We start from the raw sequence: 24,011 nt of genomic DNA, 5'->3' as shown, positions 1-24,011 counted from the left end.
GGAGCCCGACGCGGGATTCGATCCCGGATCTCCAGGATCGCGCCCTGGGCCAAAGGCAGGCGCTAAACCTCTGAGCCACCCAGGGATCCCCAGATTGTAAAGATTTTTACTGGAGAGGGGTTGTACCATGGTCATATTCCTGAAGACTTTAAAATTGAAACATGTTATTTCCTTCTGTATATAGGTATTCTATGACTTTGGGCAAGTATTTAACTTCTTTTCTCAGTTTCTGTGCAAGATAATTCATTTCAATGAGTTCATTAACTTTGCTTTAGAAAAATGTTTTGAAAGTTAATTTTTATTTGAATGCTCCTCTTACTGGTTCAATTTTTTTAGTTTTGTTTTGCTTTTTTTTCAGTTGTGGAAGAAGGACTCTGGGAAAATGGCCTTTCCTATGAATGTCGGACACTGCTCTTCAAAGCAATACACAATCTGTTAGAAAGGTAAGAGAAGGAATAGCATCACAGTTGTTTTGAGACACCCAGGTTTAATGCTGGATGTTCCCAGGCTTTCCTGTAATTCTCAAAATGCTTTTGCATACAATTTTATGAAGATAAAATTATATACATCTCATTTCTTTTATATTGATATGATTTCAACCTTAGAAGAAGTTTCAGGAATAGCATAAACAGCCTCATATATCCTTTTACTCAGATTCATCAATAGTTTTTCTTTTACCCAGTTTGCTTTGTAGTTTGTGTGATTGCCTACCTTTTTACTTCTAACCTGTGTATTTTAAACTTGTTTCCTGAGCCACTCAAGAGTCATTTGCACACTTGAGAGTGTTCTTTCTTTAACCCCTAAGTGTTTAGGTGTACATTTCCTGAGGACAGTGATATCCTCTCATGTAAACACTGTACAATTATGAAAATTAGGAAATCTAACATTTATAAAATGCCATTATCTGTAGTTCAGCTCCAATGTTATCACTGTCCCACTTATGTCCCTGATATCTTAAACCCCTTCCCCCCAAGATCTGATCCATGATCATACATTTTAGTTTTCATGTCTCTTTAAATTTAGAAGTGTTCTTTAGCCTTTCTTTTTCTTTCTTGACATTGTATGAGTTCAGGCCATATGTTTTATATAATGTCCCTCAATTTGAGATAGTTTCTTCATGATTAGATTTAGGTTATGCATTTTGTAGTAATACCATAGAAGTGATGTCATGTCCTCCTCAGTATATCAAAGCAGGAGGCCTATGATTTCAATGTCAGTGATATTAACATTGTTGATCACTTGTTTGGGGTGGTGTTCTGTCAGATTTCTACACTGTAAATTAATAAGTACTTGTGAACTGTGACCTTTGTTAATTCTTTGTAATTATTAAGTAATTTGTGACCAGATACAATGAGGTTGTGTAATTATCCCGTTACCACATTTTGACTCATGTGTTTTATCTTCTGTCATTTAAATCAGCATAGTTATGGCTGTAATGATAATTTTCAAATGCAATCATTCTTTCTACTTCCATTGTTGGACATTTTTTTTTTTTTTTGTAACGAAGAGCTTTTCATTTTCTTGTATGTACGTGTGTGTGTGTGTGTGTGTGTGTGTGTGTGTGTTTAAGATTTTATTTATTCATGAGAGACACAGAGAGAGAGAGGCAGAGAAAGAAGCAGGCTCCATGCAGGGAGCCCGACGTGGGACTCAGTCCCGGAACTCCAGGATCAGGCCCTGGGCCAAAGGCAGGTGCCAGACCGCTGAGCCACCCAGGGATTCTTGTATGTGTGTTTTAATCTCCCTTTTAGCTATACAAATTTGGAGAAATGGATTTCTGTTTTGGTCAGTGGATTATAATTTATAATTTATTACCACCATCATTTATTTCAATTCATAAATTCTTCCAGATTTGGCCAGGGAGAGCCCCTTCATGATGGAGTCTATGGCTTTTGGACCTGTTGTCATTGTTCAAGTGCCTCCTTACTTTATGGCATAACAGTGTATTTCTGGCTCAGATAGTATTTTAAGGGGAAAAACAAATGATAAAGAATGGATTAATTAAGAACTCCTATGGAAAAAAAACCTTTTCACTTCTCTTTCTGAGTCTTTATTTGATACTTTCAGGTAATCAAAGCTGAAAGGACATTCTGGTACCGTTCAGTTCCTTATCCAAGCTGCTAGTTATGGTAATGTCACTACCGTGTCAATGCTTAGAGGACCTAAGCTGTAGTTGATAAGTTGTCACCATTTAAGTCACTCAGAAAGATCTTTCCCACCAAATTTATCTTTTTCATTTTGGACTTCAGTTTCCACTTCTGTACTTGGAGTAGACCTAGAGGCCATCCATCTGTTACTAAGGCAGTATATTTTGGAAGCATTGATTTTGAAAGTTGAATCTCTTAAATATTTCAAATATTTGGTAATTCTCTCTCCCACTGCAAAACAAAACAAAGTACACACAAAGTCCCTTCAGGAAAATGTGGAAACTTGACTGTTTATATACTCTGATGCCATAACAAAACTCTTATTATCTGTACAATAATTAATGCATCTTTTAAAGAGTCCTTTTAATGTAAGTTTGTAATGTATGTAGAACAAAATACATTTTTAAAAAATAAAATGTTAATATGTGGTTGAACTGTATTCTTTTCAGTCTTTTGTGTTTTAAATGGGAGAAAATTAGAACAGAAAAACAGAGTGAACAAAAATGCAGATAATTCATTTATTCTTTGGTCATGAATTCTTTGGTCAAAGAATTTATTCTTTGGTTTGTAATAAAAACTGAATTTCAGGGGGTGCCTGGGTATCTTAGTTGGTTGAGTGTCTACCCTCGGTTCAGGTTCTGATCCCTGGGTCCTGGGATTGAGCCCCTAGAGTCAGGCTTCCTGCTCAGCAGGGAGTCTGCTTCTTTCCCTGCTCCTGCTCTCTCTCTCCTTCTCAAATAAAATAAAATAAAATCTTGAAACAACAACAACTAAAGTTCAGGTTAATCTCAGTTATTATTTGATAGGAAAGTTAATTGTGACATATGCAGTATGTCATACGATAAATCGTCAGATAGTTCTGAAGAACTTTGGGTTAGATCTGGGTTTAATTTCATAGTCTGTTACTTGGACAGTTACCCTAACCTCACTAAGCCTGAGTAAACACCCTTAATACATTAAGTACAGGATACTGTGTACCTTGAGTTCTTGTTGGATGATGTCTATGATGTGTGCCACATAATACTTAACCTATTATTACTGTTGAAGAATTGTTAATTCCTTTCCCCATAAATATATTCTGCATACTTTGATTTGGATCCTCTTATAAGACTTTATTTTGAAATAAAACAGTATTTAATTTAGAAAATAATTAATCATGTTATTAACTACATGATTAATAAATAAATTGTTATTTCCTACAATTAGAATGGAGAGGTTGAGATTTTTTTGAAAAATTGTAATAATTCCTTTGTCTTTCAAAATAACGTTTTCCTTTCACCAAAATTTAAGTAGCTGTGTTGTGTAAGTGAAAATTCTCCTGCTCTTGAGGCAAGGAATCATCTTAAATGGTTGTTTTTAGCTCTCTTTATTCATTGTCACTAGAATCTGGGTTGGCTAACACATGCTTGCCCTTTTGTTTGTCCCTAGCCTAGACCATTTGCTGTAACTTAGTTATCTGTTTACAACCCAAATTTATTGAAATACAGTTTACTGTCTTATTCCTGGCTACTTTCTATTATGTTTTTCCATTTCTATTCAGAAAGATCGACTGGGTTTCCCATTGCAGGTATTTTGAGTTTCTAGCATGAAAGCCAGAATTGAGGTTATTGAAGCAGATCATCAAGGAATGTATCACTGGCAGGGTGTTTGTGTTTCTCAAACTCTTTTTTCCTCCCAGTTCACATTTTAACAGCTTATACTACTGATTTATTATTTTTGCTTTTTGTATTTCTAAGCAAACGGATTTGTTTAATTAAAAGAGAGTCTCTCACTTACAGCTAAGTAGGAGTAATATAAATTGATCATTTTTCCAAAAGGCAGTAGTTGCTAATGTATACAGAATGGTGAGCTACTGCAGTCGTTTATTAAAAATAATTTCACTACAAAAAGATAACACTGTATAACTGTATAACACAAAAAGGTAGCACTGTATAACACAGAATAAGGTAATTTCATTTTTATTGCTATTGATTGGTGCTGAGGTAATACTATACTGATGTGTGTAGAATATTTTAAATTCGAAGGTAATAGGACTTTAAACATTTTACCTTTCATTATTCCTCCTCTAGCTCCTCAGTATTTGCATACACTGCATTGTATATGTCTAGTGTCATCTGTTCATTAAAAAACCAAAAACCTCACTGTTGATTATTCAAGAGTATTTTCCTTTAAGATGTCAGATAGAAGCTAACACATCTGGCTGTAATATCACATCTTTATAGGGACGCATATTGCTAGCAGTCCGTTTCTTCATTGCCTTCAGAGATGGAAGATCTTCTGCATCTCTGCTCTGCCAATTTTCAATATATGTCTTGGGCAAGTGACTTAAGCTTGCAGAGTGCTTGTTCTTTTTTTTTTCCCATTTTAAAGTTTTATTTATTTGACACAGCACAAGCAGGCGGAAGCAGCAGGCAGAGGGAGAAGAAGAAGCAAGCTCCCCGCTGTGCAAGGAGCCTGCTGTGGGGCTTCATCCCAGGACCCTGGGATCACAACAAGCCAAAGGCAGATGTTTAACTGACTGAGCCACCCAGGTGCCCCAAAGAGCCCTTTGTTCTTTACCTATAAAGTGGTGAAGGATTGTTTTTGCTCAGTACAGTACCTTTCTCTCTCTCTGTCTCTCTCTTTTTAAAGATTTTATTTATTTATTGATGAGAGACACACAGAGAGAGGCAGAGACATAAGCAGAGAGAGAAGCAAGCTCCCTCCAGGGAGCCTGATGTAGGACTCTATCCCAGGACCCCTGGGATCACACACTGAGCCAAAGGCAGAGAGACACTTAATCACTGAGCCACCGACGCATCCCTACCATTCTCATTATCAGAGCTCAGTAAGTGAATAACTGCTGTTAGTATTAGCTAATAGCAATATCACTAATAATATTTCCAGAGTTGGACACAACATTAAGTCAGTTAGCCTTCACCTTGATTATTCTGGAATCCCATTCTGTAATGTCCTTTTTTATGTGGTCATCCCTCCTTTCCTTGAACACTCCTGGTTATTTGAGCTTGGATTCTGACAGGACAGCTTTCTAGAGGAGTTCTTTTCATCTTCAGAGAGATGTTAGAATGTTTAGTTAGTTAGATGTTAGAAAGTTCATTGTTGGGATCCCTGGGTGGCGCAGCGGTTTGGCGCCTGCCTTTGGCCCAGGGCGCGATCCTGGAGACCCTGGAGACCCCGGATTGAATCCCACATCGGGCTCCCGGTGCATGGAGCCTGCTTCTCCCTCTGCCTGTGTCTCTGCCTCTCTCTCTCTCTCTCTCTGTGACTATCATAAATAAAAATTAAAAAAAAAGAAAGTTCATTGTTAGAAAGTCTTACGCTGAGTAGAAATCTGTTTCCCATAATGGTTTTTTAAAAAAATCTTAATCCTGTTCTTTCGGGTTCATATATAATTCATCTAATCCTCATGTGGTGGCCTGTTTAATATCTTGGTACCTAAGTTTTTTGTTTGTTTGGTTTATGGTTCTTATATAATATTGAATAAGCCCTGTGCCTCTGCCTTCTAGATATCCCTCTAGCCAGTCCCATTCTCTTCATTTTGACTGCCACTGGCCTGCTTTAAGACGTATTAAGTATTTGATAAAGTTTTGCAATGACCTCTTCTATAGTCAGTTTAAGCTTAGTTATGCTGCAGTAAAAGAAGACCTGAAAGATCTTACTATCTTAATAACAATTGAAGTTTATTTCTTGCTCATGCTGTTTGCTTACTGTGTCATTTAAGAGTAATACTCCTTATATCCTCTTGCCTCCAGGCAAGAATCTTGTTGGTGGGGTAGCCCTGTCAGAGATTTGCTGGGCTCCTGATAGAGAGCAAAGAGTAATAATGGCAAAATGCATAATTAGCTCATTGAAGCCTCTGTTTACAAATGGTGTATGCTGTTTCTCTTCACGTTCCATTGGCTGAGAAATTTGCCACCAAACTTAAAATCAAATGGATGAGAAAGTATTCTCTCTCCATCTGTAGGAAGTACCCAAGTCACATGGCTGCACTTGATGTTAATGGGACAGGGAGATACAGCGCATATTTGGGAACAGATACAATCTACCTTACCACTTAATTGAGGTCTTCTCCCTTCTCATAATCTATCCTCCAAGCTGGTGTTGGTTATATTACTAAAATACAGATATGTTTCTAAAATGTAATTATGCATCTATTTATACACATCTTTAAAAACTTTGAGCTATATTGGCTTCTTTTGGTATATTCTTCATTTGTGATTTTTTAAATCAGAATTTTAGTATATGAAGTGTTTGGGTCTTTTAAGTTTTATTGGTTTAGATGATGCAATCACACTTATTTTTTCTCTTCTGAGACAGTAAGTATGCTTGTTATTTTCCTAATGATAGGTTGTCCCTTTTTGGCAAAGTACCTGGCAGGATAAAATACCATTAATTTTGTTTTTACTTATATAGGCTCTGCTGATTTTCCTGTCTTTTTCTGATAATGCCCCAATTTAGATAGTTTTCATCAGTCTCTGCAATTTAGTGGGATTTTGTTATGTATTGACAATAAACTTCTCAAAGGTTACACTTTGTGTTTCAAGTTTAGGCTGCCTCATCTTCACTAATGGAAAAGGACCTAGACTGTGGAGAGATTATGGAAAACTAAAACCTGTGATCTTTTGCGGGAGTTTCTTCATTTGGCATTTTTAATATTGCAGCCTTAGTGGCTATTACTCCTGTGGTATTGTAATTGGTATAGTTTTCATAGTATACTGTATCCTTCTTACCTAACTCTACCTCAGCGAAATAAATCATTGGGTTGGAGAGCTGTTAAAAAAGAAAAAAGCCAGGAAATATGTGCAGTTCATATCACCCAGAGTTTTAGTGCTGCCTCAGTGATTTGCATTACATGTGGGATTTAGGAAAATCTTGCTTTCATATAGCTTTGTGGAAATGCTTAAAATGTCTGGCATAATGCTGTCAAATTGGCATTAAATGTGGTAGTATATTTTAATTTTAATTGTCTTAAGTTTTTTAGAATAAAACACATAAGCTGATTTTGATAGAAAGGTATTTTTTTCTTCTAAAGTGCAGATCACTGCTTTGCACACAATAGAAGATTACATGGGTTTTTTTGAAGCTCTTATGCTCTATCCTGTCCATACTTACTTAGGGAGACTTTAATCTGTGAGTATTGGACGTTTGTAAAACATAATGGCCTTTCAGAGTAGTCCACTGGTGCTGCTTTCCTAATAGATTGCCAGCATAGTCACCCCATGGTAGTTTATAACACAGCTGTAAAATTGCCTTTGGCCCAGAGCTTCTTGGTTTGCCAAGAGTTGGTGTTTAGAGGGAAGATATTTATTTGAAAAAGTACAGTAAAAATAACATGGAGAAAGTTGGAATTATAATTATGATGGCAGTAGCATTATGTTTGGGTATTGTTAGCTTTCAGTGTCTCTGGTATTTGATTTAACAGAGGTGAACATCAGAGGGCAAGTGAGCACTGTCCTTGGATGTGCTGGTTCAAGAATTTAAAAATAATAAATATTTTTAAATAAGAATTTAAGAATAATAAATAGTTTAAAGAAGAATTTAAAAATAAATAAATATTTATAATATTTATTATAAAATAAATAAATTTTTAAATAATAAAAATTTAAAAATAATAAATTTTAGATGGTAAAAAACCATCTTCAGTAGAGCACTATGGTAGTAGGTACCGGCCTAGTTGAAGAAATGGTGATAGAAATTTGCAACATTGAGAGTCCTTGGGTATAATGTAATAGAGCAGGAAATGAGTAATCAATAAATTTCCATTTTATTGAGTTGTGGCAGTGTGCAGTTCTCTAAAGGAAGTAGAAAAGTGAGTTTTTAGAGCTAAGGCGCATATTCTTTTAAAGGAAGAATCACTATAAACATTACGGACACACGTGAATAAAACCATGTATCTACTTGTAAATTTCTAGAGAGAAACGTGTTCACTGTAAGACCAGTCAATTTATCTATTTAATATTTTTAGGACAGAGAAAGGGTTAAGACTTTAAAACATAAAAAATTTTGTGGCTAGACGATGGGATTGATTCAAACTAAAAGTTTGAAATTAGAGGAGAGATTCTTTGGAACAGCAATAGGATGGACGTTTTCAGATAAAGGGAGTCCTACAAAAACACCTAACCTTAAAGAGATTTTGGAAAGGATGGAAATGACAGCCATTACTTGGCCAGAGGAGACAGCATCCACTAAGGCACAGTAGAAACCCAAAATAATGAAGATAGAAGGGATCAGTTGAAAAAGGTTTCTTCAGCTTTTAAATTATAGGACTTTTATTTGGTTGGGAATTGGGAATAATTTCTAGGAAGGAGATAATTTTTAGGAAGGAGGGTTTTTTGCATGTGTGTTTGTTATAGATTGGAGTGGTGAGGTAAAGGCTTTGATGCTGGTGAGGAATTTCTGTTAGGAAATTATATAAAATTTAGTTTGAGCAGCTCCATAACCAGATAATAACACTTAAAGTGCATTTTGATTCAGAGTGTGGTAGAGAGACACTGTTCTTGGACTTTTTAATCTTTGAAAACTGTCACATCTGCATAATTTGAGGTGCACTGAAGGACCCAGAGCCAGTGGCCAGTGGCCAGTGGTCCCATCTAGGAAATAGCTTGCTGAGCTAGATTGTGGCTACTGCTGTGGCACTTGTAATCTTATACCAGATCTGCCATGGCTTTGGGATTAGAGATTGGGGCTTGCCAACTTTGAAGTTAAATTGGTCTTGTAGTTAATTAATTAGAGCCATATGGTGTGGCCCAGAAACACATGTGTGTATGTGTTTGTGTGTGTCTGTGTGTATAAACACACACGGACACAAAACCCGATTTCATTTTCATTTTTCAGCGGCTGTTTTCTTCTTTGAAACATTGATTTTTGGGAGATAGGGGGGCAGGGAATTATTTTCTGAAGAGAAATACTTTCCTCAAATTATTGATTAAAGAATATTTTATAAATCTGGAATTGCATTGTGACGTTGTGAACTTGCAACATAATATTATTCTACTTTACTGAATTATGTCATATCATAATAGTAAGGTGATTTTGAAAATTTCAATAATCATGACTGGAGGGATCCCTGGGTGGCACAGCGGTTTGGCGCCTGCCTTTGGCCCAGGGCGCGATCCTGGAGACCCGGGATCGAATCCCACATCGGGCTCCTGGTGCATGGAGCCTGCTTCTCCCTCTGCCTGTGTCTCTGCCTCTCTCTCTTTCTCTCTGTGTGACTATCATAAATAAATAAAAATTAAAAAAAAAAAATCATGACTGGAGTTCCCAAATGAACAACTAGAGTTAACTGACATTCTTTGCTCTATACGATGTTGGTTTGAAGCAAAGTTTTTGGTAAATGGAGTGTCTGATGGAGTTATATTTGTCAAGTTAAATATAAATTTTGTTCCTTAAAAATAATATAAAAGTTGTCAGAATATGAAAAGGGAAAATTATATTTCTCATGTTCTTTAGTTTTTATACTTTAGAATTATCTATCTTAAAAAGATTTAATTCTGTTCAGGTATAATTAAAGTATATGGACAGTTGTACTAATCTTCCTAAACTTCTTTGGCATTTATGTGATTCCCTACATGTTGAGTATCTATTATGATTTTAGTGTGGAGTGAGAGCTGATGGGCTATAAAAAAGGTGAAATATGTAGATTTTATTTTCCATCCCAACATTGAGTGTCTCCACTAGCTGTGGACATAAACACACAAGAAAATTCAAATAATTGGATGAGGCTGCCCACGATTAGTGGTTGTGAACATGAATAATAACACTATTGTGAATAGGAAAATACTCCTTGTATGGAGTATTCATTTCTCAGCTGTTTATTGAGCACCTACTAGTATAGAGCATAACATAGCATATTACGTAATAGGCATTGAAGTATTTGTTGAACATTGCCAGGAAATAGGATACTGTGTCTGCCCCCAGATTTCTCATAGTTTCTTGGGAAGAAAGAGCCATAGAAATGAATTATTACAGTTTGGTGATAAAAGTGCTGATTTGTAGATGTTAGAATGCTGTGCAGGCTATTCTGGGACAAGAAAAATGAACAGAATTAAATTCGAGGAGGATGGAATAGGGTGAGATGGGAGAGGGATTCCAGGCCGAAGCAGGTTAGTAAAGATCAGTGGTAGTGTTCTGTGTGGAAGTCCTCACTCTAGGATCTGCTTTCGAGGGCTCACCAACCCTGTGGAATTATATGCAGTGTTTTGCTCTTCTATGCATTTTTCAGGAGAAAGAGTCTATAATAACTTTGAGTGGATTTATTTATACAGTAGAATCATGACCCAAAAATGATTGAGAACCAAGGGCTTAGTCCCTCAGTATTAAGCTTGCTCTTGAGCCACCATGGTTCCAATTGTCAATCAGGTGGTAGAAGTGTCTTCCTCAGCAAAGACACAGCCCTCCTCTCTCATTTCCTCCTATAACCTAAAGTACAAAACACCATCTGGAAATACTTCCTGTATTAGTCCTGCAGGATCTGTCTCTTTCTTTCTCTTTTTGACTCTGTGTGTTAGAGAGAGAGAGTGTGAAAGAGAAATTGAGTGAAGTTTGTTTTTTGAGTCAACTGTAGTTAAGACTAGGGAGATTGACAAGTGTAAAAATTGATGGTGATAGTTATTGAGTTCTTTTTACCCGTTTATTGAGTGAAAAGAAACTTCGTCCTCATACTTACTTACCCACCTTTACATCTAACCGAGCAGCTGATTCTCTCTTGACTTGAGGGTCAGTGCTACAGTACTCAGTGACTTCACTAATTTGATCCCAACCTTTTCTGGGGTTGTTGGTAACTTTGCTAACTCTCTGCTGTATCACTGCTGAACATGACATTTGAAGACTTTTTTTTTTTTATTGCCTGTCAAAGAAGTAGGATCTGTAGTGGGAACTCCAGGAGATTTGTTTTGTTTTTAAATTTTTAAAAATATTTTTATTTATTTATTCATGAGAGACAGAGAAGCAGAAACATAAGCAGGCTCCAGGCAGGGAGCCTGATGCAGACTCTATCCTGGGACTCCAGGATCACACCCTGGGCCGAAGGCAGGCACTCAACTGCTGAGCCACCCAGGCATCCCCACTCCAGGAGATTTGTTAGCATAGAGAGTTAGACTCTTAGGATTTTCATTAGCTTTTCACTCTTTGCCTTTGTACTTGAGTAGTCTTGGCTGTGTGCTATTCCTTTGCCCCCAACCCCTTGTTTGTACTGAAATGAAATAAGCAAATAGAATTTGTGGCTTTTACTTGATAGAAGCACAAGGGTTTTGAAATAAACTTTACACTTTCTTCTTTACTCAGGGATATTTTATCTATTTTTCTTTTCATATTATACTATCTAAAGCCTTGTTTTTTTTTTCTGTCCTTAAATTGTAAATTCATGTTGTTTTTCCTGTTATTAAATAAATGATTCTTTTGAATTTTGGCCTTAAGACGTATATGAGAGTATGAATACTTTATTTAAAGTGGTATTTATTAAGTGAGGACGTGTGTCAGTAGAAGACCACATTTAGTGTTGATGTGGTTCTGTACTTGTTAGATGCCCCATTGCTTTCATGTTAGTTAATAAGCATTATCGATTTTTAAGAATACCTTCAACTTAATAAACAGCCCTTAGAGAATAAAGAAACATTAAATAGGCTCATCAATTACAGGATTCAAGTGGACTTTGAAAATGAGGAAGGAATTGGAGAAATGTGACAGCATGAGAGTTAATATATGTGATAAATGTTGTGGAGATATATACCTGGACTTACCACTCTACTATCAGTTAGCTGTGTGACTTTCTGTAGGTGACATTTTCTGTGCTTTAGCTACTTCATGTACAAAAATTGACATGTTTAACATCCATCTCATAATAGATATTATAGTAATTAAATGCTATACTGTGCCTGGTAATGAAATGTAGTCTTGGTAGTAGGGATTCTAGTGGTAGATATTGGTAGTATTATTGGGGGAAGGAACCTGTTACCAAACGCTAGAGTTTTTCAATGGAAATATCTTTCCATCTGTCCATCCATCCTGCCTGTTTGCCTGCCTGAAAAATACAGTTAAGTCTCTGAGCTAGGGTATAAACTGTGGAGATACTTTTTCAGTTTTGCTTCTTGAGTACTTCCATGTTATTGAGTATTCCACATTTTCTATTCTAACTTTAATGTAGTCACGTAGTCTTTAACCCTAAAAGCAAGTTAATTTATAATCTTAGGAAAACAGATTGAGTAGCTTTGAAAATGATTTTCTACATTGTGAACAAGGAAGATTGTAGAGATTCATTTTCAAAATAAAAGCAGTTGAAGCCAGTGATTTTTTTGATGCAGCAGTGCTCCAAATTGGCCTCTGCCCACAGGGATTTACATGTGGCCAGCAGAAACTATTGCCGTTTACTAACCCATCTAACCTGTAATGAGTTGGGTGAAAGCTTGTTTCCATCCTTCTTGATGGCAAAGAAATTACAGAGGCAAGAGCCATGTGCAGAATTGCCTGAATATTGAATAAAGAATTGCTATATAGCTCTTTTACAGGTAGATTGAAGAATTACATCCAACTTTCTGACAGTATTTCTTACAAAATATGTGTCATTTCATTGAATGATTTTAGGGATTACTGTATTTCATCAATTTCAAAATGTACATTTTCTCCCACATTTTTATATTTTAAAAATCAGGGATACTCCTTGCAAATGATGGCATCTTGGAATTGGCCAGATGGCAATTATGATATAGTTGTCATATGCCTGCACATGAGTGAACTTGGTCAGAGCTGTCTATATTGTTGTCACTTCAGTTGAATTGTGTGCATTTTTGGTATTATATGAGTTGAGTTCAATTACCATTAACATGTCTTCGGAAAGATTTACCCTATAATTTGACATTGAAACATAATGTACATAATACAGCTTGGAAGCAGAAGTGAGGCACACCTTAGATATGAGGGAAGCTGATAATTGCCATTGAAGAAATGGCTTCCGTTCATTGTTTCCTGCCAAGCCATAGCCATGTGCTTCATCACACCTACAAAAGAAAATACCTGGAACGCCTGGGTGGCTCAGTGGTTGAGCATATATCTGCTTTTGGCTCAGGGTGTGATCCCGGGGTCCTGGGATCGAGTCCCATATTGTGCTCCCTGCATGGAGCTTGCTTCTCCCTTTGCCTACATCTCTGCCTCTTTCTCTGCCTCTCTCGTGAATAAATAAGTAAAAAGTCTTCAAAAAAAAAAAAAAAAGGAGAAAAATACCTAAGTAGAAGAGGTTCTGCGGTGCTTCTGTTTTCTGTTTCTGAGGTCTCTGCTAAAGCATTGCATGTCACATGTGAAGCCAGAAAGCCAGCATTAAAACTTGTGAAATGAGCATCACTAACTTGGAAGAATACCTTTGAGGTACTCCTAAGGAGTGCTGCCTATATCCCCAACATTCTTGATGACCCAAGAATTGAAATAGGGCAAAAGTGTGTTTGGATTTAAAGTAATTTGGAAGCTTAAGACATTTCAGGAATATATCAACCAGTTAATTGTGCATAATTTTTTACATGTGCAAGCATAATACATAATAGAAATTTATGCCCAAATTCAGAAAGTCCTTTCAGCACTTTATAACGTAAAAATTTAAAGTGAGAAGAAAACCTTTTTGAAAGTATAATTAGTGATGTTTTTATTTTTAATAGTATAGCTCATCTGCAATTATTTGATTCAGTGACTTGCTAATTTGTTATTGAAACTATAAATATAATTCTTGGTGTAATTATTGTAGGTGTCTAATGGATAAGAACTTCGTTAGGATTGGGAAGTGGTTTGTCCGACCCTATGAAAAAGATGAAAAACCAGTCAACAAAAGGTGAGTCTTATACTTTTAAAAAGTTTTCGTTCTTTTGCTTGACCACAACTATGTTGTAGGAAGTGGTGGAGGAAGCAGCTAATTTATTTTCCAATAATCTTAGTAATTTAGATGTGTTAAAATAGATTGCTGAATCACATTTTATTAAATATTTTCTTAAATTTTTGTAAAATATTGGAAATTGGACTAGAAAGATTATCAATGACCCATGTCTATCGAGCCCCTTCTTACTACACTATTTGGAATTTAAAATATTCTATTTTGTTATTTTTATTGTCCTTTTTAAAGTCTTTTTACCTGAAAGTGTTATATGTTGTAACTTTAAAAATAGTCAACTGAATTTAAATGCTGATAATTTTTATAGAATTGATTGATGCTCCTTAAAAGTTGGTGAATAGTTTTTTGAGATTTCTCAAACTAGGACTATGAATTACTTTCTGAACAATCCTAAACTTTTAACCATCATTTATTGTATGCATGGCTTTAAAAGCAGTCCTTTATACTGAGCAAGCATGCAATTTTAGATCAGTCAAACCAGGATCAAAAACCAAAGCCTTCAAAACCAAATATTTACTTCATTTACCTATGAACACAGCATAGACTTATTTGAGTCATAAGTTGATGGGTGATTATTTCATTTCTGAAGAGCAGCACACACAGTCTCAATTCTATTTTGCTGTGTGTGAACTTGCCCCAAGCTAAGGATTCCAGCTTTTGGCTGCAGATAAGAGCTGTTGAAGTGTGTTACATGGTAGCTCTAAGGTTGGTAGTTTTTAGGTAGTTTGCCACAATTTTGGTTGGCAGCTCTTGCCTATTTTGGAACTTTTACTTTCTTGTTTCTACCAGTGATTTACTTAACATTAGCAGCCTTCTCTCCAACCTGTATGTCTTAAAGCTTTGATGAAGTGATTGTGTTATCTCATTAACCAAGCCTGATTTATAAAAATTGGGATTTCATTTTTCAAATCAGATAAATTAGGGACTGGCATTATTATTATTATTGCCAAATCACCATCAACTTATTTAAAATAGTTTCCCTTTTTCTTAGTACATTTCAAATCCTTTAGGATTTATTATAAAAATTGTATTTAAATAGGAAGTAGGTGTTATGTATAACAAGGTTTGCCTGAAAAGGATAATAAAGCTTTTTAGAAGAGTAGTGGTGTTTATGGGTGTGTAAAAGTGGTTTTGTTTACAGATACCTTGATAGAAAGGAATTTTTTTCCTTTATTTATATTGATTTGGTCTAACTAATACATTTGTTCTGTGGACATGATATTAATGTTTCCTTATATTTACAGAGGATGTTGATTTTCTGAGTTAAGTTGGGCTTTCATGTTGATAAGCGAATGGTTGTATGTGGAGTTGCTTTGGCACAGTGATGCTTACCTTTCATTCCTGTGTGCCTCCCTATGCTCAGTGTATATTCTGACAGCTGGCCAGATGCTGAACTAACAGAGCCAGTCCTAAAACTTTTGAACAGTAGGTATAAGCATTTGTATGATGATTTCACAGTAATTTAGAGGTGAAGGGGAAATGTGGAAATAAAATAGGGATTGAAAGAGTAGCAGTTAGTATTTTATTAGTAAAAACTAGTGTTTGAAGTCAAATGTAGTTACCAAATATGTTTTATATAACATTTATATATCTTTGCACTTCATTTACATCCCAGAGGTCTTCCTAACTTCAGCAAATCAGATGTAAATAATACTTATATAGTATATTTAGATATTTGATTTGCAACTGGAAGGCTGTCGATTTCTGAGTAATGTAATTGAATTATCTTGTTATCTTTAGATTTTTTTTTTACCCATGGTTGAATGTGGAACTCATTTTATTTTAGTATAGAAATGTTAATGATCTTGAAAAGCCATTTTGGGGGTATTGCAACAATTGCCAAAATTTTAAACTAAACACTCAATTTAAAAAAGTTGGCATTTGCTGGGGTGCCTGGGTAGCTCAGATGGTTAAGTGTCTGCCTTTGGCTCAGGTCATGATCTCCAGGTCCTGGGATGGGATGGAACCCTGCATTAGGCTCCCTGATCAGCCAGGACTCTGCTCCCCACTCCCCTTCAAATAAATGAAATAAAACCTGTTTTTAAAAGTTGGCATTTGCTATAATAAAATTTTGTTAGGTATGATGATTTTATCCAACTTTTATTCTCTGAATGGAAAATAGAGCCTCTTGGGATGCCTGGGTGGCTCAGCAGTTAAGCCGTTGCCTTCAGCCCAGGGCATGATTCTGGAGACCTGGGATTGAGTCCTGCATTGGGCTCCCTGCATGGAGCCTGCTTCTCTCTCTGCCTATGTCTCTGCCTTCTCTCTCTCTCTCTCTCTCTCTCTCTCTCTGTGTCTCTCCTGAATAAATAAATAAAATCTTAAAAAACAAAAACAAACAAACAAAAAAACCAAGGAAAATAGAGCCTCTTGTTGAATGCTGAAAAGCTGAAAACAGAACCTTATAGTGGTCATTTTGGATGAACAGAGAGTGATGCTGTGGAGGAGTCCATTTAGATTTAGAAGATTGGGGATCACATCCCATGCCTCTCCTAAGAAGTTACTTGCTTTTGGTCAAGTTGTTTAGTTTTCCTGAGGTGAACTTTGTTTTTGGCTGTAGGTAAGTTGATTATAGTAATTACTACTACTACTAAAGGGTTATTGTGAAGATTAAATGAAATAATTTATGTGGCTAGTTTTATACTTTAGTTGAGAAAAAGCAAAAGTGCTAAACAAATTTTATGTACAAATTTGTATTTTTAGGAATGCTCTTATTTGATGCCATTAGATACAAATAAGAGAAATATAGTTTAAAGAATAGTATTCTAAGTATAAAGTTAAGTAGGTCTAGCATATAGATACTTTTGTTCAATAGAATAAAATATGATTTAACACGGCATATTTTATGGTGCTAAAATAATTCTAATAGTGTTGAAAATGAATATATTGATGAATAGATTTCATCTGTTGGATTAACAGCATATGATTTCTTGAACTGTAATTTCTCCCTGTATTGATAACAGCTAAATTTGTGGACTGTAATAGTTCATAATGTTTGATATGATATGATGGTTAGGATAATTTTAGAAAAATTGTTATATATGTATGTGTGTATCAATTTGAACAGGCAGATCCAAGAAGACAAATTTGTTCATACTATTTTTTTCTTTATAAGTGACACATCTTTTGTTATTCATATCCTTAGGAATATAATAAGTGGGAAAGAAAACTTTGGCTTACTCCTAAAGAGTTGTGACAACTGACATAAAACATGTAAAGTTTCTGGGTTTCTAAAGTATGTTAAGCTTGAAAAAAACTTTTCCTACCATGATATGCTTAAAAAAACCAGTGTGGGGGAGGGGGGGCAGCCCGGGTGGCTCAGCGGTTTGGTGCTGCCTTAGGCCCAGGGCCTGATCCTGGGGACTCAGGATCGAGTCCCACATTGGGCTCCCTCCATGGAGCCTGCTTCTCCCTCTGCCTGTGTCTCTGCCTCTCTCTCTGTGTCTCATGAATAAATAAAATCTTAAAAAAAAAAAAAAAAAACAACAACCCAGTGGGGGCGCCTTGGTGGCTTAGTCAGTTTGGTGTCTCCCTTTAAGTTGGGTCCTGATCTCCGAATCTTGGGATTGAGCCCCACATTGGGCTCCCTGCTCAATGGGGAGCCTGCCACTTCCTCTCTTCTCTGTTGTTCCCCCTACTTGTGCTTGCTCTCACTCTCTGTCAAATAAATAAAATCTTAAAAAAAAACCCAAAACCCCAAACAGTCAAGGGACACCTGGGTGACTCAGTTGGTTAAGCATCTGCCTTTGGCTTGGGTCCTAATCTCAAGGTCTTGGAATTGAGCCCCATATCGGGCTCCCAGCGCAGTGAGGAGTCTCCTCCCTCTGTCCGTCCCCCACCTCGCTTCTGTTCTCTCTCTCAAATAAATATATATTTTTAAACCAGTGAAAAATTTATTCCTTCAAAATAATTTAGAAATTATTCATGGACATTCTATGTAGAAAGCCCACATTTGATTAATACAGAATTTGAAGTTTATACACTTTTTAAAAAAAGATTTTATCTATCTATTTATTTATTTATTTATTTATTTATTTATTTATTTATTTATTTATTTATTTATTTATGAATGATAGATATATATATATAGAGAGAGAGAGAGGCAGAGACACAGGCAGAGGGAGAAGCAGGCTCCATGCCGGGAGCCCGACGTGGAACTCGATCCTGGGACTCCAGGATCGCGCCCCGGGCCAAAGGCAGGCGCTAAACTGCTGAGCCACCCAGGGATCCCCCACTTTGTTTTTTGAATGCTAATTTTAGCAAAATAATTGATTTCTCCCAGTAACAGTTTGGACCTTTGATTTTTTTTTTTCTGGTATCAGGTGTGTACAGTAGTTGAGTTAACATAAATATATACTTGCTAGAGCAATTTTTGAATTGATCAGTCATTTCTTCTCATGGGTAAACCTACCCGCTCTGGGATGATACTCTAAATAGCCTTATAATACTTTTAAATACTCTAATTACTTTTGTCTGTGTTGTTAACAGATATGCATGTGCAGGAGCTCACACACAATTGTTTAATGGCTTTTGTGTTGTTTTGTCTGTGTATCTTTTCTACTTTTAAGTCAGATATTATTTCTTTAATTTCTTTTTTTATGTTCCTACGCTACCGCACCTATATATTCAAGAAATACCCTTCCCTTTTGATTTTAGTAGAAAAAAAATAATTTTATATAACAAGATGAAATACTTTGATTTAGGAGAATATTTAAAGTACTTTAAAGCTTCCCTGTCCTCCCTTTCCTCTTCTCAGGGCTCTTCCTGTCCTCTTTCCTGTACTTTTTTTTATAGTGGCCCAGTTATGTTTCCATCTAGATGCACAGATGAAAAGGCAGGGAAAGGAATCTCTCATCTAGAGTATAAGCAGACATGTAAATAGGTACTTACAATGTGAGAGATAAATGGAGTCTCTTCCTGAAAAATGTCATTGGTGACATACCTTTTTATCAGTTTTTATCATAAATTTACTGTTTATAGGTGTGGCCTTTTGCCACGTATATTATAATGAGGGCTGGCTGATGGGAAATCCATAAAAGAATATTAATGGAACACTTTGGACTTATCTAATCATGCATCATAGTTTTACAGTTTTTTTTTTAATCTATAAAATATGTAGTCATTTTCTGCTGGTTTATCTGATGGAAGGTATAGTAGAAGATACTCTGTATTTTGTCACTTGAATATATTTGAAAATTGCGTGCAAAGTGAGAAGAGGGATGCAGTTGAGTCTTGAGAAGCGGCGGCATTTGCAGGGAGGAATACATGAGGAGACTAAGAAAAGTAAATGAAAAATGAGAGCCAGAAGGGTTGGTGTCGCCAAAACCATAGATTTTTAAAGTTTCATAATTTGCCGTGGCTGCCATACAGGCCATGGAAAACACGTACTAAAAGGATGGATAGCTTTGGCAGTTATGTAGGCAAGATGACTATACCTTGAGCAGTTTCAGTGGAGTGGTAAATTTGAAGTTACAGCAGCTTGAGTTATAAATGGGGGTTGAAATGAAGATACTGTGAGTGTAAGATTCTTGATATATTTGTCCAACTAACTGCAAAGGAAAAAATTGCTTCATCTAGGAAGGGAGGAGAGAAACATGTAAGATCCTATGATAAAACTTAGTGATACTGTCTGTGGTTTTAGACAGTGTCTTTTATGTATCATGCACTCTGTTTTGTTCACAAACATTATGCATAGAAGGATGTTTTTTTTTTTTTAAATTTTTATTTATTTATGATAGTCACACAGGGAGAGAGAGAGAGAGGCAGAGACACAGGCAGAGGGAGAAGCAGGCTCCATGCACCGGGAGCCCGACATGGGATTTGATCCCAGGTCTCCAGGATCGCGCCCTGGGCCAAAGGCAGGCGCCAAACCGCTGCGCGACCCAGGGATCCCCATAGAAGAATGTTAAATTGAAAGACTAGTTCAACCAGAGGTGACAGTGTTAACTATATGCAATTCATGTAGCTCTTTTACTTTTTCTTTCTTTTTCCTTAATAACCAAAACAATTATCACCATTTAAAAATTTTTGTTCTATTAGTGTTCTAAAAAGACTATAATGAAAACTTATATCTTCAACATTAGTAATTGATTTACATAGTTTAAAGTAAAATGTTTTCATATGTACTGCCTGCTTTCAAGAAAGGTTTTAAACACCTTAGAGTAAAATATATATACTTTGTTTTTTAATGTACTAGAGAGGTTGTATGAATATCATTACTGTAATTTCCTTTTCAATTCCTGCTAGTGGATTGAAACTAAGCTGGAAACAAGGCTCTCCTTGTTCACTAGACCATCCATCCAGAAATATGGATGGTCTTCCATTTACTATTTGACCTTTTAGCAGTGTTATTTCTAAAAGGTCTTTGAGTTTTCAGATTCCCTGATTTTCGGAAAACTGTAGAATTTAGACATGCTCCAAATTAGTCAGTTTGCTTGCCTGCCTGCCTCTCTGTGTATGTATCTATCTTTCCTTTTTCTCCCTGTATGTGTGTGTGTAGAGATGTATGTGTTTCCTTCTTCCTTTCTCTACCACCAGGAACATACTATTTTGAATGTATTTGGTTTTGTTGTTAAGCAGAAAGTGACTCCTCTATTTATCAATCTAAGGGATTTAATAATGCTCTTTGAGTGTATCTGAAAGTTTTAAAGGATGTTTTTGGACGGGGTTGGGGGTGGGGGTGTTAACTTCAGTAGTACTCTTCATAATCAGATTAGGAAAAGGGGAGAAGAAATTTTAGGTACCAAGGGGGAGTTAGTTTGAGGTGTTGTTTTAGGTTTATAACATCCCTGACCCCTTATTTTACCTTTGTTTGAGATGTCCTAGCTAAATGCTACTCCATTGTTAGGAAAAAAAGTCAAGAGAAGGGTCAGGACATGAATGAATGGAGATTCAAATGATAAAACCTTTGGTAGCATGAAGGAAGTATGTTCAATTTACTCCTACCTCTAGCCTCCTTTAGAATGTTGTTTATACTAAGTTTCTCTCTTCAAGTAAACTTTAGTGAATCTAAGCACTATAGAAGTGTATTGCACTATGTCAAATAACTAATTCTCATAGATTAATGAGTGATTATTCTGGAAATAAGCTGCATTTTAAGTTGAATGCTTATGTAATGTATCTCCTCCTTTGTAAAGTAGCTTAATTAAATTTACTTTGCTGAGATATCTTAGAATTTAGAAAAGGTGTAAAGTATATGTGTCTAGAAGGTCATTTCCACTCATAATTTCTCATAACATATCAATAGCATGTGGGAAATTTTATGGCAAGTTAAAAACAGGTCTAAGGGATATGACTGCTCCTGTTTTTATTATTATACTATTTAAATAAATTTACATATCTATGTGTTTGTGTTTCTATTTATAAAATGACTTTGTTGGCTGCCCATGAAAGAGATGGGGGAACTTTTCTCCCCTCCCCTCTTTATTTTCTGATTTTATTTATTTATTCATGAGAGAGAGATGGCAAAGATATAGCAAGAGGGAGAAGCAGGCTCCCCACAGGGAGCCCGATGCAGGACTTGATCCCAGAACCCTGGGATCACTTCCTGAGTCAAAAGCAGATGCCCAACCCCTGAGCCACCCAGGCGTCCCTTGGCGGGGGGGGGGGGGGGGGGGGGTAAGGGGGGGGAGCATTTCTTAATTTTAAGTTGAAAATTCAGCTGCACTAAGTATAAATTAGTTCTTCAGAATGACTCAAAATATGAGAATCTGGCAATTATTTATGATTTCTTGTTATATCCTAGCATATATCTCTGGTACCTAAATTATTCTGAAAGATATAATAATAACTGATTTTCTATTATTAAATTATTTCCATTATTAAATTATAATATTTCTATTAGATTATTAAATCATTGATTTTCTGTTATTAAATTATTTTTATTTTTGCTATTAAATTATTAAATAAATAATCATTGATTGTCTATTAAATTATTTCTATTATTAAATTATTATTAAATTTCTATTATTAAGTTATCTTATGCTTTTTACCTCCATTGAATTTTTAATATAGTCAAGATTTAGTGAAAATCATTTCAGCATGGGCATAAGACAGATTATGAAGAAAGCACTAAGAGTAAAAATAATTGGTGAATATTTATTGTTTTCGATATAGTAATTTTCAGTTCTGTGATTTCCACTGGATCTTTTCTCTTGCTTCCATTTATCAGCTGAGATTTCCTATTTTGTTAATTCATTATGAGTATGTTTTCCTTTATGTCCCTAAGCATAATTATAATAATTACTGTAAAATTTGGGTACTAAATACAATATCTGTATTATATCCATTGGTTATCTTTTGTCTTCAAGATTTTGCTGTTTCTTCATCTATTGAATGATTTTGAATTATATATTGCGCATAGTAAATGATATAAAAACTCTGGATTCTGTTTAATTTCAGTGAAGAATGTTGATTTAGTTTAGTTTTTTTGTTTTGATTTGTTTTAAAGCAATAAACTTTATCTGAACTCCAACACAGGCTCACCTGTGGTGGGTAGCACTTGAAATCTTTCTACTTCTTTTAGTGTAGGGTTTCTCAACCTCAGCATAATTGACATTATGAGCCAGATGATGGTTTGTTGTGGATACTGTCCTGTGCACAGTAGGATGCCTAGCAGCATCCCTGGCCTCTACCTACAATGCCTGCAGTGCCTTCCTATTCAGTATAGCGACAACCCAGAATGTTTCCTGACATTGCCAGGTGTCCCCTGGGAGGCCATATCAGCCTTGGTTGAGAAACCACTGTTTTCTCTTAGCTGCACATAATTCAGGGGGTCTAAGAGAGATTTGGTCAGAATTTGATCTTGACTATATCTTCTTCCCAGACTTTACTTTCCATTTTCTGGCTACTTGATCTCTTTAAACTCAGTTGTCTGGTTCTTCAAAGCCAGTAACATTGGAGGTGGAGTTTGTATCAGTTTTAGTTTCCAGTTTTAGTCCATGTGATTCAGTTTGTGCCCTTGTTGAAAACTTCTTTTAAAGAAAGGGAAAGCTCACGCAAGTGCCATTCCTTCTTTTCAAGTGTAGACTCTTGTCCCCTCTCTAAGTTGTTGACTGCATTTGGTAACTTTATTAATAACATTTATTTTAGCAGATTTTAATATTTTCTTCAACCAATAAGGTTGGTTATTATTTTTTGCAGGGAGAGTTGTTGATTTGGAAGGAGCTACCTTGTTATTACCTGAAGTAGAATAGAACCTAATGAATATTTTAGGACCTAGAACTTCACAGTCCTTTATTACCCTGCTGTTACTTGTGCTTCACTTAGATTTGCATTGTTTGTCTATTAAAGATTGGATGGCTTAGCATCTGGGCCTGAATCACCTTGTAGGAGAATTTGATTGTAATATTTTAGTTAATTGATGATTGATTGAAATGACACCTGTTTTCTGAGTGATTCCAATAATTGAGTGTTGTAAATTGTTCCCAATTTATTAATGGCTTTTGTATTTTATGCTGTTTCAGAAGTATTCATGTTTTTTTTTTTAGGCTCTTCCTCCAAATTTATAAGCACTAAATATCTTTTCTAAAATGTGAAGGCATAACAGTTCTTTATTATTTCTTTTCTAAGTTGACATTTATATAAAGCTTTGTCCCAAGTCACTTCTAAAAAATTTGTTTAAAGATTTTATTTTTATTTATTCATGAGAGAGAGAGAGGCAGAGACACAGGCAGAGGGAGAAGCAGACTCGATGCAAGGAGCGTGACATGGGACTTGATCCCGGGTCTCCAGGATTAGGCCCTGGGCTGAAGGTGGTGCTAAACCACTGAGCCACCCAGCTGCCCCCCAGTCACTTTTAAAACTTTACGGAAATGTCCTTGTTAATTTCCTTTAGGGAAAGAGAGAGCATAACAAATGAGACAGGACTGGAAGAGAAAAGGAAAGAGGAAGGTACCAAATTAAAGAAAGGGCCAAATGGTTCCTGTCTTTGAAAGCTATGAAGAGTGCTCTTAGTAAACTTTTGTGACAACGGTTTGTTTTGTGACAAACACTGA

The 24,011-nt window shown here is 35.9% G+C and overlaps 1 protein-coding gene across 9 annotated transcripts in view; it reads left to right on the top strand.

Annotated features, from left to right (window-relative positions):
• The window catches only part of MED13L (mediator complex subunit 13L), a 294,941-nt gene that overhangs the window by 148,328 nt on the left and 122,602 nt on the right, over positions 1-24,011 (top strand). For all 9 annotated transcript variants that reach the window (XR_012019241.1, XR_012019242.1, XM_072802653.1 and 6 more), the window contains 2 exons: positions 359-443; positions 13,876-13,959. Coding sequence is in view for 7 of the 9 variants with exons in the window: in XM_072802653.1 (XP_072658754.1) it covers positions 359-443; positions 13,876-13,959 (169 nt within the window). In the remaining 2 variants the exon portion in view is untranslated. The remainder of the gene's footprint in view (positions 1-358; positions 444-13,875; positions 13,960-24,011) is intronic.

The sequence above is a fragment of the Canis lupus genome, chromosome 27 (genome assembly GCF_048164855.1).
Source record: "Canis lupus baileyi chromosome 27, mCanLup2.hap1, whole genome shotgun sequence".
NCBI lineage: Eukaryota > Metazoa > Chordata > Mammalia > Carnivora > Canidae > Canis > Canis lupus.
Note: the sequence above shows the minus strand (reverse complement) of the source record. Positions and strands in the feature narration are given on the sequence as shown.